This window comes from Coturnix japonica, chromosome 2 (assembly GCF_054131305.1).
Source record: "Coturnix japonica strain WE chromosome 2, WE-NBRP24, whole genome shotgun sequence".
Lineage (NCBI taxonomy): Eukaryota > Metazoa > Chordata > Aves > Galliformes > Phasianidae > Coturnix > Coturnix japonica.
In genome coordinates, this window is record NC_140664.1 from 65,594,605 (window position 1) to 65,607,029 (window position 12,425).

Here is a 12,425-nt window from a genome sequence, read left to right on the forward strand (position 1 = left end):
TGTTTATTCTTTGAAGTAGCAGCCACAGTGTCAACAAATATTGGTTACTATTAAAGTGACTTTAAGATAATATGATTCGATGTGCAATAGTCAGTGTCTCTCTTTCACCAGCGCAGGTCTGTGTTAACTGCTAATTTGTGGGTGGTGACAGCAAGTCTGTAAGAGCAAGCACATTGAAAGTACTGTGATTTCTCAGGATTAAACACATCATTTGTCAACTATAAGAGGTATCTGAGTGAGATCTATACACTGAGGTTACGTAACCAATAATGTTTTATGTATCAGAAGATTAACATTCAGATTTGATGTATTCAACTCATCCATAGCCTTCAGCTTCTCCCATTTGCTTGTGGGACCTTGTCTGTAGTTGAAATGCGAAGTTTCAAGTTGAAAGGAAAAAAGTATTCATGAGTACTTCACCGGGCTGTAGAAAAAATAGAAGAAAAAAAAAAAAACAAAGAAAAAAAAAGAAAAAAGATTGACACAGAAGTAAAGAGATTGTCTAGACTGCTGTGGTTTTAGTGAGTTGTGGAAAGCTGACAGCAGACAAAAGCTTGTGCTGTCTGCAGCTTTACTGCTTTTTGTTGATCTGTTACCACTGATTGCCTGGAAGCTTTATGTTTGCAAATACCAATTAGTAGATCATCCAAGGTGCTGGACTACTTTTTGTGAGTAACCTGCTTGACCTTACTGTCTGAAGTCACTTAGATCAGTCTGTGAGGCCAGAGGGGTAACTCTTGTATAAAGAAGGATCTGTTTCAACTGCCAGCCCAAGGAGCCCACGTATCCAAACTGTCAAGAGACCTGTAGAAGTCTGGAGCTATCAGAAGTCTTGGTCTAATCTACAGACTTTCAGGATCTTGTGCACAAATAATTAATGAAACAATTCAAGACAAAAGCAGACACATAAAGTATATACCACTAACAGCCTTGTTTTTACTTACTGATACATTTAATTTTTCTTTGATTCATGGTGACTTAACCTTGAATTGCACACGCTACAATGGCTGAGAATTCAAGATTCATTTCAGATGATCATTATTTTCCAGACCAGAGTTCACTGATATATGCAGCCCTCTCAGCTCCCAAGATCATTTAGAAGAATGAGAAGAGAGAAAATTCTACACATTTTGAACAATCACAGGCTAGTTTTTACTGCAATAAAATGTCTCAGATATATTCCGTATAGCATTTTTTTCAATTTTGTTCTTTTTCTACTTTTTCCGTAATCACATTTTTTTTAATTTTTATTTTTTGCCCAGGGACCAATAGGGCCTGCTGGACCTAAAGGAGAACTTGGATTCCCAGGACGCCCAGTATGTATTAAGCTCTCAAAATGAATGAAGAGCAGCTCTTTTCTAACATATACTTTGTTATTTCTACTAGTTTTTCTGCTTATGTGTACTTATTTCAGGGCCGTCCAGGACTGAATGGGCTGAAAGGTGCGAAAGGTGAACGAGGTGAAGCATTAAATGTAAGTTCTTAAAGTTAATTGAATCTTAATTAATAAAGTTAAATGAATAAAGTTAACTGATGTCTTTGAATCCCTTTAAAATGACAACAGGACTAAATAGCTGAAATAAGCTTGAAATGATTAGATGTTCCTGCTATTTTTCCTGTTAGACAGCAGTCATTGGAATGTCAACTTCTGCATCCACCTGGACAATTCTTACACGAATAGCTATTTATTACAGTTGTGTGAGATTCACTACACAGGTGGTTTAAATAACAAACAATCCAAGACTGCCAATCCTTTTCGTAACTATATAGTGTCTTCATTGTTTGAAGGTTTCCCCTTGGGCTTTTAAATAACTAGCGTATATCCAAACAGTACATAAGTATGTCATGAAGCATCAGCTACCCTACTAACAAGGAGGTGCCTACTGACACACATTACCTGCTTAAGTTGTCATTTACTTGCATCCAGAGTAATGACTACTGCATAGTGCTCCCAAGATGATAGCACATACATGCCCATCTATATCCTGTAACTATAGAATAAGAAATGATGAACCAAGGTTCTGTTGCTTCAGCTCTGTTCTTATGAATAGAATTTATTCCACTGGTGTCATGGCAAACATGAAGGCAGGGCTACACAACAAAAAGCATAACTGAGCTTAAGCATTATGTTTCAGTCTAGTGTATTTTTTGTAACTGCTCTGATATGGATCAATCTGTGCTTGGAAAAAAAATTGTACTCCTAGTAGAACAGCAGCTAATAATATTTCATCTGTATAAGACACATGCTGGAAGAAAAGAGAAGAAGACAGGCCTCTTACTACTTTATCATAGAAATCATAAGAAGGTAGGAATCAGCTGGACTTCAGAAGAGATGATCTGGTTAATAGAAACATAGTTGCTGGAAGATGAAACCAAAAATTAGGCAAATTCTAACAGGAGAAAAACAAACAGAAGAGAAGAGCGGTGCCTGTCAGAAAAGACTGATTTCTTCGTATCAAGGTTAATTTTCTGGACTGTATAACAAAAACTATTAAAGATTTTGTCACTTGATTAAATTTATTAGGCTGGGAGATCAAAGCAAGCAAGCAAAACAGACAACATCTTGTAGTAGCACTTCCTCAAGTGCTCAAGAAAGATAAAATCCATTAGATCTCTAGCTATTGCTGAGATGCCACTTCACTTTCATAATGCAGAGTAAAAGCTGGATGTGGTGCGGTTCTAAGTTTTTAAATGACGCAGTGAAGAGTTGATAACAGTTTTTTGTAAAGGGCGGTCATGCTGGCAGGGTTCCTTGAAGATGCTAAGTAGTGTGTAGCTAACTGACAAACACTTGGAAATATATGAATCTCATCAGTCCTAGGGGTCTCAGATCAATCTTGGAGGCCTAATCAAGTTTTAATGCTTTTTGTTGGATGTTTCTTTATTTGTTTTTCCTGGAAATAATAATTTTAGACTGTTTTGGTCTCTATAGATTTATGGTAAATATTAAAATTCACCTTCCAGCTTAGCTTGGTCCCTATAATGGAAAGCTCAGTCTTCCCTCAAGTCATTTAACACAAAACTTCTTGATTAAATAGCACTCTCTGATCCTGTTACCCTTTGTTTCCCACTATATGAAAAGATTTGTCTAATTGTCCTTATTTCACTTTCTTTTACCAGGGCATTCCTGGTTTGCCAGGCCCTCCTGGACCCCCAGGACCTCCAGGACGTGTAGTTCACATCAAAGGAGTAAGTACACTGAATAATCCAATAAACTGTTACTCTTCTTCCTCTAAAGAAGAAATATGCTGTTCTTAAAATGTTTTGCAAAATAAAATCTCAAAATTTGTTTCAAGCAACAGCATTTATAGTGGGTTAAGTTGCTTGTGTGCATAGGAAGAAATTTCTCAAGAAGAGCTGTTGTCACATGTCAATTAGATATTAATGTTAGATATATTATGTCATATATTATTGCCTACATTCAATAAACTTGTTTCCCATCCTATTTTGAACAGGCAGTTTTCCCAGTCTCTCCTAGGCCTCACTGCAAGAATATAGTAAGTAACACAAATAATCTGTTGTTAGCAAGATGCATGGCCATGATGATGCGTAACCAAAGTAGTCACATGCATAACCACAGTAGATCTGCAGCTTTTTACCCCATGACTTCTGCTTTGCAGCAGAGATCTGCTTTACTTAGCCTTCAAGGTAACAGATTTTCAAGTCTTTAGATATTCAGTGTTAGCCACATTTAAAAAAAATATAAGAGAACTAAAAACACAGTAACCTTTCCCTTAAAGCACATTAATTAGTTGGTTGTCCTAACTCTTTCAATGACTTTCAAAGCCCTACATTTCTACAGACTGAGAATTAATTGAGAAGCTAACTTTTGCACATACATATACATAAACCTTTTAATACAAGTAATACTTCCATGTTGTTATTGCTCCAACAGTTTCCAATTTCTCTGTTCAAAATAAGACTTTTTATATATTTTAAAGTGACATGGAAAGTGCATCAGAAAAGAACGATCACATTCCTTGTTTGACACTCATATGCAATCTATTCACATATAATTCAAGACTGGAGTGTTGTAATGTATGTTGCTCAGAGAAATCATGGGTGCCCCATCATTGGAAGTGTTCTAGCTCATAACAAGACCTGATCTTGTGAACATGGAGATGCATTTGAAGCAAAGATATGTAACTGAATTTATCCATGTGGAAAAAATTGCATCCACTGAAATTCATCAACACTTGCTGAATGTTTATGGAGCCCAAACTGTGGATGCTGGTGCAGTGAGGTGAGGCATGGTCCATTTCAACAGCAGCAACAGTGACATGAAAGACAAGCCATGTTCGAGACAGTCATACAGATTCTCACAAGTGTGGTGTGCAGGTTTTGTTCAGCTCTGGTGAAAATGTATAGTTAATGGTGGTAGCTGTGTTAAAAAGTAGTGTTTTATAGTTGAGGATTTATCAGATAATATTGTTGTGCTCTTTGTATCTTGTGTTGTATCTTTGTATCTATTGCTTCCACAGAAATAAACAGAAAACATTACTTTTGAAGCTATGTACTTTCTGTGATAATATGCAAATATTTCAGGCTTTCTAACAGTACTAACTGATGCATTTCCATCAGTTAATGGGTATGGATAATGTTTAAGTGAGTTTTCTTTGCTTATAGGTGAGCAATATTTACCCTGGAAATCAAAAAGTTCTTGATGCCCATGGTGAGTAATTCTTGTAACATGGTTTAAATAAGCTCTTCTTGCAGTGAACAAATAGTTTTTTTCTTGTCTGTTGCATAACTGAGTTCATGGAGTTCACTTTGTTTTCTTTTGAAGTCATAATTTTATATCTTGGTCCAGTCTCAATACATAGACTAAGGAACAAATGGGCATATGTCTGCACTTTGAAGGCTAAGACTTACAAATGAAGCAATGCAGCACAGGTTCCATGGGTTCTAATCTTAGGAGCCCTCTGTCAGAGCAAAGGACTGTCAGAACAAGCATCACACACTGCTTGGCAAGTCATTGTCTGCTCTGGCAGTGCTCCTCATATTCAAATTCTAATATCCACTTGATATTACATCCCACCAACAAAACAAGTTGTCTCATTCCTCCACCGCCTTACTGATGAGGTCAGAAATACTTCCCTTCTCTGGGTAACTGATGCCAAAATACACTCTTTTTATGATTTCTGTCTGTTTTGGCAACAAATGAGTCAGTACAAAGGACACAGGCATCAAATATAAAGTATCTTTACTTAAGCTTAAAGCAATAAGTGAAATTGTACAAGAATAAAACAGAGCAAGTTACTGCACCTAATTATTACTACACAAGATAACTGTAGTGATCACAGAAGATACATCACCATTTGCCCAAATGATTTACCATTATGTAGACCAACAATCTCTGGGGAGCCCTGATTGCAGCAAGGATTTGGAGAGCCTTTCCTGGCAACTGGGAGGTCCTACGTAGTGCATCCACTCGTAGGTGAGGTTTCTGAGCTTACTACTCCTGGGTCCACTTTTTACATAGTTGAATTAACAAGCGTACATAATTTCAAGTATGGAAACATCTGGTGTCATCCTCCTGTTGGATTCCATGCAAAGTCTGGCCGGGGCTCAAGGGAGTGTCTGTCTATTTGGGCTCTAACCACAGATTTCTCAACAAAATCATATGTCTGGTTCCAATGCTCACAAGGTTTTATTGCCTCATAAACATGACCCTAAATAAAGAAAAATCCCCTATTGGGCTTAGTATAACACAATAAGTTTTACAACAGACCTCTATAAATTGGCAACAAAATATATATTCATGTTAAACAGCAAAATAGATAAATATTGTATTGCATATGTGGTATGGCATTTGGTAGTGAAGTTCATCTATAGGTCAGCTTTGGTTCAGAGACTACTGTTCTAGCCTAAGTACTTCACTATCTTATTGCTCAAAAGAAAACTTACAGAATGAACAAATTGACTGCTGGAGCCACAGAGAATATTACTGAGGTAAAGCACAACATATTGGTACTTTTTCTAAAGGGGATTGAGTTTTGGGGTGAGACAGAAGAAATGATGCTATACCCCTCATACACTAGGAAGCTGAGGCCTGTTTGAAAGAAAGTAATTTCTGGGGTTCAGAAATAGCTAGGGGAAAAAAAAAAAAAAAGACAAAAAAAACAAAACTGAAAGGCAGATAAAGTAAATAAGCCTGAAGGGAAAGGAAGTTGAGAAGTTCCACGCATAGGACATCTTGAAAGATTCTCACCACACTGGGGAATTTTTGTCAATTTTCACTTCTGTTAATGGAAGTTGTTTTCAGTTATCATTCCTTTTAATGGTGGGTATAATTTGTGGGATCCAGTGAAGGCCTGAGCTTTGTTTCTAAATCCTTATGACTGAACAGTTGACTCATTTCTTACAAGTCTGTCTTGTGCTTGGAAAACTGTCCACATTTGTTCTGTGGTCCAGAATTAATTCCAGAAAGCCTAAGCTGCAGAGTACTGCTCCAAAATTCAGAATCTTCCAATTCTTTGTTTCTTTCTGTACAGAGGGACTCTTCTAATTTCTTTTCACTTCTTTGCTTTTGACAAGGAAGAATACATGATCCAATGGAATAAATGCCCACAGAGAGCCTGAAGTTCATGCTTTTTTTCTTTGGTTGAAAGAGTTGATTCCACTTAATTGTACATTGTATCAGTCCATTAGCCTGTACTTGAGAGGATGACATGAAATGGTAATTTATTAGTTCATGAAAACAACAAATTCCCTACAATATTTCAAGCTAATAAAAGGATATCCATCTCTTTTTAGACTTGCAGTCTAAATAAGAACGTGAATGTGAGCATTTATACTATGACAATGTTGTTTAAACCTTCTAGGTTTTGTTCAGTTCCTCATTATAGTTTCTTTTCTCTGAGTGCATACTAGTTCCCAGCCCAAACAGTAATTACTTTGGCTTCAGGAGGAAACATCACCATTTACATTAGAATTCCATCCCATTTAAAAATTACTGTAAAATTACTGACTTTAACGTTCTGAAGCTAGACTCCATCAGATAAAGAAAAAGTTGTAGCTTATTAGATGAACCAGGCATTAAAAATAAACCAAGCCAGTGTCTGTAGTTCGGTCTTTTGCCTATTCTCAAAATTCTGCTCCAGGACAGATTCAATTGCATGTAGAAGGAGACGGGTTGCAATTCTGTGTGCATGCACATACAATGCTATTTTTTTAAAGCGAATGTTGACTGAGTCAGTGATGCCATGACCTAATACCATAGAAGGCCTTCAATTACAACAACAGCACAATGTTCTATGACATGTTTTGCTCCCTCAGAGCTTTTTGGAGCTACAAAAATGAAGTTCCAGAACATCCAAAGGAAGTAGTTAGCTGGTAGTCCAACGGTATACACTGATGAAGAAGGTCATCTCAAGATTATGGACATAAGGCAGAAATGCTTGATCTTCCTACTTTATTTATCTTACTTTAAAGATTTATTCCTGCCTGAGATTTATTATACTTTCACAGAATTTTGTGGATAAAACCCATAGTGTTTTTTTTTCTCCAGAATTCATCCTGAATCTCTTTCCCAGTTATTGTGTTCCTCTCACTGTACAAAGGAGTTTGGAGAGTTTACAATCTAATTAAATAAGTCAGAGCCTGTATGTACAAAACAAGTTGAACACTGCAGTTGTAGAACATGGTATCAAATGCCAGCTGGTGACCAAGTGGTGTCCCCCAGGGGTTGGTACCAGGGCCCACCTTGTTTATTTAGCATGAACAATACCTAGAAAAAAATAGCTTTATGCAGATGTATTTGAGTATAACTCTATCCTCAGTTCAGTTCAGTTTCCTGGAGGGAAAATGATGATAAAAGCTTTTCTGATCTTTTGTCACTGGCTGGGTGGATGGAGGGAGAGCGGTGGATGTAGTCTACCTTGATTTCACCAAGGCATTTGATACTGTCTCCCACAACATCCTTATAACAAAGCTGGTTAGGGAACCTGCTTTGGCAGGGGGGTTGGACTTGATCTCTGGGAGGTCCCTTCCAACCCCTGCGATTCTGTGATTCTGTGATCTCAGGGAATATTTTCTTCATTAATAATATTTTTATGACATAGGGGAGCAGTAAGCTGTAATATTTTTGACATTCAAAGTTACATATATTATATATTGATTTCTTCTGTATTATAGAGACAGAAGATTTGTTATCAAATACGAAAACTTAATTTCAAGAATAATTTCTGTTCTTGTCCCATGAAATCCACAAATGCAGTGAGAACAGGTTTCTTCAGTGGGTCGTAGGGTAGGTGATCAGGGAGACTGAAAGATTGATTTGTAAGAGAAAGGTCATTTTGCACATGTTGGGATTGATAAGCAAGGGAGGGCAATCAGGTAGCCATTCAGTGTTCATGAGGAGAGTGAGACAAGCATATAGAGACCTCGAGTGACATATTCTGCAGGAAAATCTGCTCTTACTTTAAATGGCTTGGTTTTCACCGCTCTAGTCTCCACTGTTTGAAAGTTCTCATTAATTTTGCTTCTTTGTGATGCTTTTATTGCAGATGCTAAAGGAAATGAAGATTGCTGGAGTCTGCGCAATTCAGTGGACTTAAAAGGAGAAAAGGGAAACAGAGGTGCTCCAGGACCACCAGGTATATTAAATCTGTCATTGGCACCCTGTAAAGGAATGTGTTTAACTTACAAAGCAGTTCAGCAACGTACTTTGGTACTTACCACTACAGCTTTGCCTACAGCTTATACCTAGTTTCTTGTAACCGTAACTTTGCTCCAGAGCCACAATTCACCTGACTGAAGCCATTTTGTTTATTTTAAAGAGGACATCTCTTTGGACCACTTTAATTTTAAGTGGGCATCCAATCAAATTTGTTTTCTTGTCTTGTTCTTATTAATCTTTACTGGTCAATATCCAGTGCCTTGAAATAGAGGTTAGTACTCGGTAGAGCCATTAATAAATTCAGAAAAAGAAAGAGCAAGAAACATTCCTATGTGGAAATTAAGAACATTTCCTCTTCTGTGCAAATTTACTCACTGTCTACATTTCTGCTCATTCCCTGGCTTCGTATTTAATGCAATTTAATGTCCTACAGTTGTTGTTTGTTTGTTTTTTTTCCACGTCTGATGATTTCAGGTACTTAAGAAGGAAAGGATTATGATTATGGCTTTGTTGAAAAGCTGCATCTTGTTAAGGATAGAAAAAACAAGAATTCTGGTTAAATTGTCTTGCCTCTATCTTTCTCCTAAAATAGAATATATTTTTTCATTCACCTACCAACTAAGACAAATTCTATTCCTTCTCTAAACATTTTCCTGTGTATTTCTTACTCATTGCTACAGTTGCTATATTATCCTTTCATACAAATAACTTTTCCAGGTGTCACAGACATCCACATAAGTTCTGACAGTGGAAACTCACTAGCTAGAAATTGCAGAATAGAAGAACACCCAGATGTGAAAGCAGTATAGTTTTATTCTGAAAGAATGCACACCAACATTCTAAAACTCCTGTGAATGAGGGTGTGATTTTACTGTTGAGAACACCCATGCAAAATTCTGTTATAGTCTATTTCAGCCACGTCTGAAAACAAAACAAGATGAAAATGTCTCTTCTGCCAGCACAGTGTATGCAACAAAGCATATTTCCCCCCGGTTGATGTTAAGATTTCTAAAAGTCCTATCAAGAATCTCCTACCAGCCCACCACTGAGTGTCTAGAGAAGACTGAATTAGGTATGCCACTGCTCTGTGTCAGCTAAACACTGCTAGAACATATGGGGCATTTGTCCTGTAGTTTAAATGTTAGCATGCTTTCTGGTTGGGAGCTGGGCTACAATAAGTAATCGCATGACCTGGGAGACAGATTAAGCTAGGAGCTGGTGCAACAGCCTGTATGTGTAAGTAGCCTCTCCTACAGTTTAGCTGTATAGATGAAAGCTATGCTACTTTGTCTTGGGGCTGAGGTGTTATGTTAAAATCTGGTGTAAGTATAGCCTTTTCCCAGATCACAGCTCTTCTATCCTGGCTGAAACCACTCTTGGTTTTCCACTGGTTTCTTCCCAGATCTTTTTAGTTCTTTTAGAGTGATGCCCTTCCTCTTCCTGCAATGTGTAGTTGCAGCCCAGAAAGTCAATTGTATCTTGGGCTGCATCAAGAGAAGCATAATCAGCAGATTGAGGGAGGTGACTCTGCCCCTCTACTCTGCTCTCAAGAGTCCCCACCTGGAGTATTGCATCCAGTTCCAGGGCTCCCAACACAAGAAGGATGCAGAGCTGTTGGAGCAGGTCCAGATGAGGACCACAAAGATGATCAGGGAGCTGGAGCAATTCCCCTGCAACTATAGACAGAGAGCTTGGGATCTTCATCACAGAGAAAAGAAGGTTCCAGAGGGACCTTATAGCAGCCTTTCAGAACCTGAAGGGAGCCTACAGGAAAGCTGGGAGGATATTTTTATAAGGGCAGGTAGTGACAGGATGAGGGGAAATGGTTTTAAACTGGAAGAGGGTCGATTTAGTCTAGATATTAGGAAGAAATTATTTCCAGTGAGGGTGGTGAGACACTGGAACAGGTTGCCCAGAGAGGTTGTGGATGCCCCCTCCCTGGAAGCATTTCAAGGGCAGGCTGGATGGGACTTTGAGCTACCTAGTCTAGCAGGAAGTGTCCCTACCGATAGCAGGGTGATTGGAACTAGATGATATTAAAGGTCCCTTCCAACCTAAACCATTCAGTGATTCTATGAGACCTTGCACTGGCCTGTTCTGCTTTCTGGTAAGACAAGAAAGATTTCAAATATTACCCAACAGAGAGTAATACTAAGAAATATCTGAGAAGGACACCTATCAATTCACTTGCCTATAATCCATCACCTCTCATGAATTGAACAGTAATTGGCAGGGTTGAAATAAAATCAAAATAGCTGCAAGAGCATCAATACGTTTTGGTCACACAGTACCGGTGTGTAAGCTGTCTACATGATTTAACTGCATCTAAGATTAAATACTGAGATCTCAAATTTGTGCCTAGAACAGTGTAGGGCCCAAATTTCAGAATGCATTTGAAGAAAATGTCTGTAGCTGTTACAGGCACCTGGAAAAAGCAACATTTTCAAGTATCTGCCAAATAGAGAGCATTTAAAGGCTTTTTAGATAGCTTTTTTTTTTTTTTTTTTTTTTTTTGTGCTGACTTAGCAGCACTGGCAGACCACTGTTGACAATGCAGCTGGTTTAATCATTGATAATGTTACTAATTTTTGTTGCAGGAAAATGTCAGTTATTCTGTGATCAGAAGCAGATCAGTAGCCCTGGATCTTTCTTTTGTTGGCTATGGAACGCCCTTCCATGAAAGGAAATGCAACTAATTCATAATTGAGCAGGGGTAGACTGGCTACCCCTTTGCTGGCAAAACATATAGAACACTTTCCTTGTCTCTTGGTATTTGCTAACAGAGTTAATTTGGAAGCCTGACAATTTTTTTTATTTTTATTTTTATTTTTTGGAAACTAGGAACTTTTCATCTTTAAGACTTCTTTGCTTTTAAATTTGAGTGAAAGCTACAATGAGGTTCAAAAATTAAGTTGGAGTAACAGACAAGATCAGGCAAGTAAACCTGGCTTTGTTAGGAAACAAAACTAACAATGTAAGATTTAAATGTTAAATGCTGATATTGTTAATCATTTTCCATTAAACTTCTAAGTCAGAAATACCCAGAACAGTGCTTTTAAAGAAGAAATTACAGATAATTATCACACTTTACTGTATTTTATTCATTTTTCAGGTCCACCTCTACCTCCATCACATTTCAGCCACTTTATTAATAGCATAAAGGTAATTATATCCCATTTATATTTGAATTATTTAAGCTTTTTTAGAGTATTCTTTACAACATGCTAAGCATAAAATAGTATATTATGGTGAAATATGCAAAACAGATAACTAGATTAGTAATTAGAAATTATATTAATTTCTCCAGCTGCAGAGACAAATTTATTATGAAGATAGAACTGGTAGTTGTCAGTAACATATAAAGATAACTTCTTAAAAAAATATATTAATGAGGCTTTTTGCCTTCGCAGAGGTATTAAACTGAGTCATAATTCAGTTATCTAACATCAGTTGGTACAAATAATTTGCCATAAATGTTTTTTGTTTTCGTGACAACTCATGTAAGAGACACACATTTTGTAAAACTATTTGTCTTTCAAGCACATTGAAAAAAATAATTTAAGATAATGGAAAATGCATTTCTGCTTCTTTATGCTTATGTCCTGAAATCTCTTAGAAGAAAGCATATTCATACAAGATGTCTTTAGTCTCTCTCTGATCCTCTTTTCACCTGACTGTGATAATGACAAAAAATGAATACATATACAATAAAGTTTTTAAGTGAATAAGGCTGTTATTTATCAGTAAAAGATATGGAAAAAGTAGAATCAAGTTATCATTTAATGTTACCAAAAAAAAAAAAAAA

At 37.1% G+C, this 12,425-nt stretch overlaps 1 protein-coding gene across 3 annotated transcripts in view; it reads left to right on the top strand.

The window, feature by feature from the left end:
* Positions 1 to 12,425, top strand: part of COL15A1 (collagen type XV alpha 1 chain) — an 89,500-nt gene that overhangs the window by 59,935 nt on the left and 17,140 nt on the right. For all 3 annotated transcript variants that reach the window (XM_032442532.2, XM_085540073.1, XM_085540074.1), the window contains 7 exons: positions 1,263 to 1,316; positions 1,415 to 1,474; positions 3,121 to 3,189; positions 3,456 to 3,497; positions 4,627 to 4,672; positions 8,508 to 8,597; positions 11,733 to 11,782. In XM_032442532.2, coding sequence (XP_032298423.2) covers positions 1,263 to 1,316; positions 1,415 to 1,474; positions 3,121 to 3,189; positions 3,456 to 3,497; positions 4,627 to 4,672; positions 8,508 to 8,597; positions 11,733 to 11,782 — 411 coding nt within the window. The remainder of the gene's footprint in view (positions 1 to 1,262; positions 1,317 to 1,414; positions 1,475 to 3,120; positions 3,190 to 3,455; positions 3,498 to 4,626; positions 4,673 to 8,507; positions 8,598 to 11,732; positions 11,783 to 12,425) is intronic.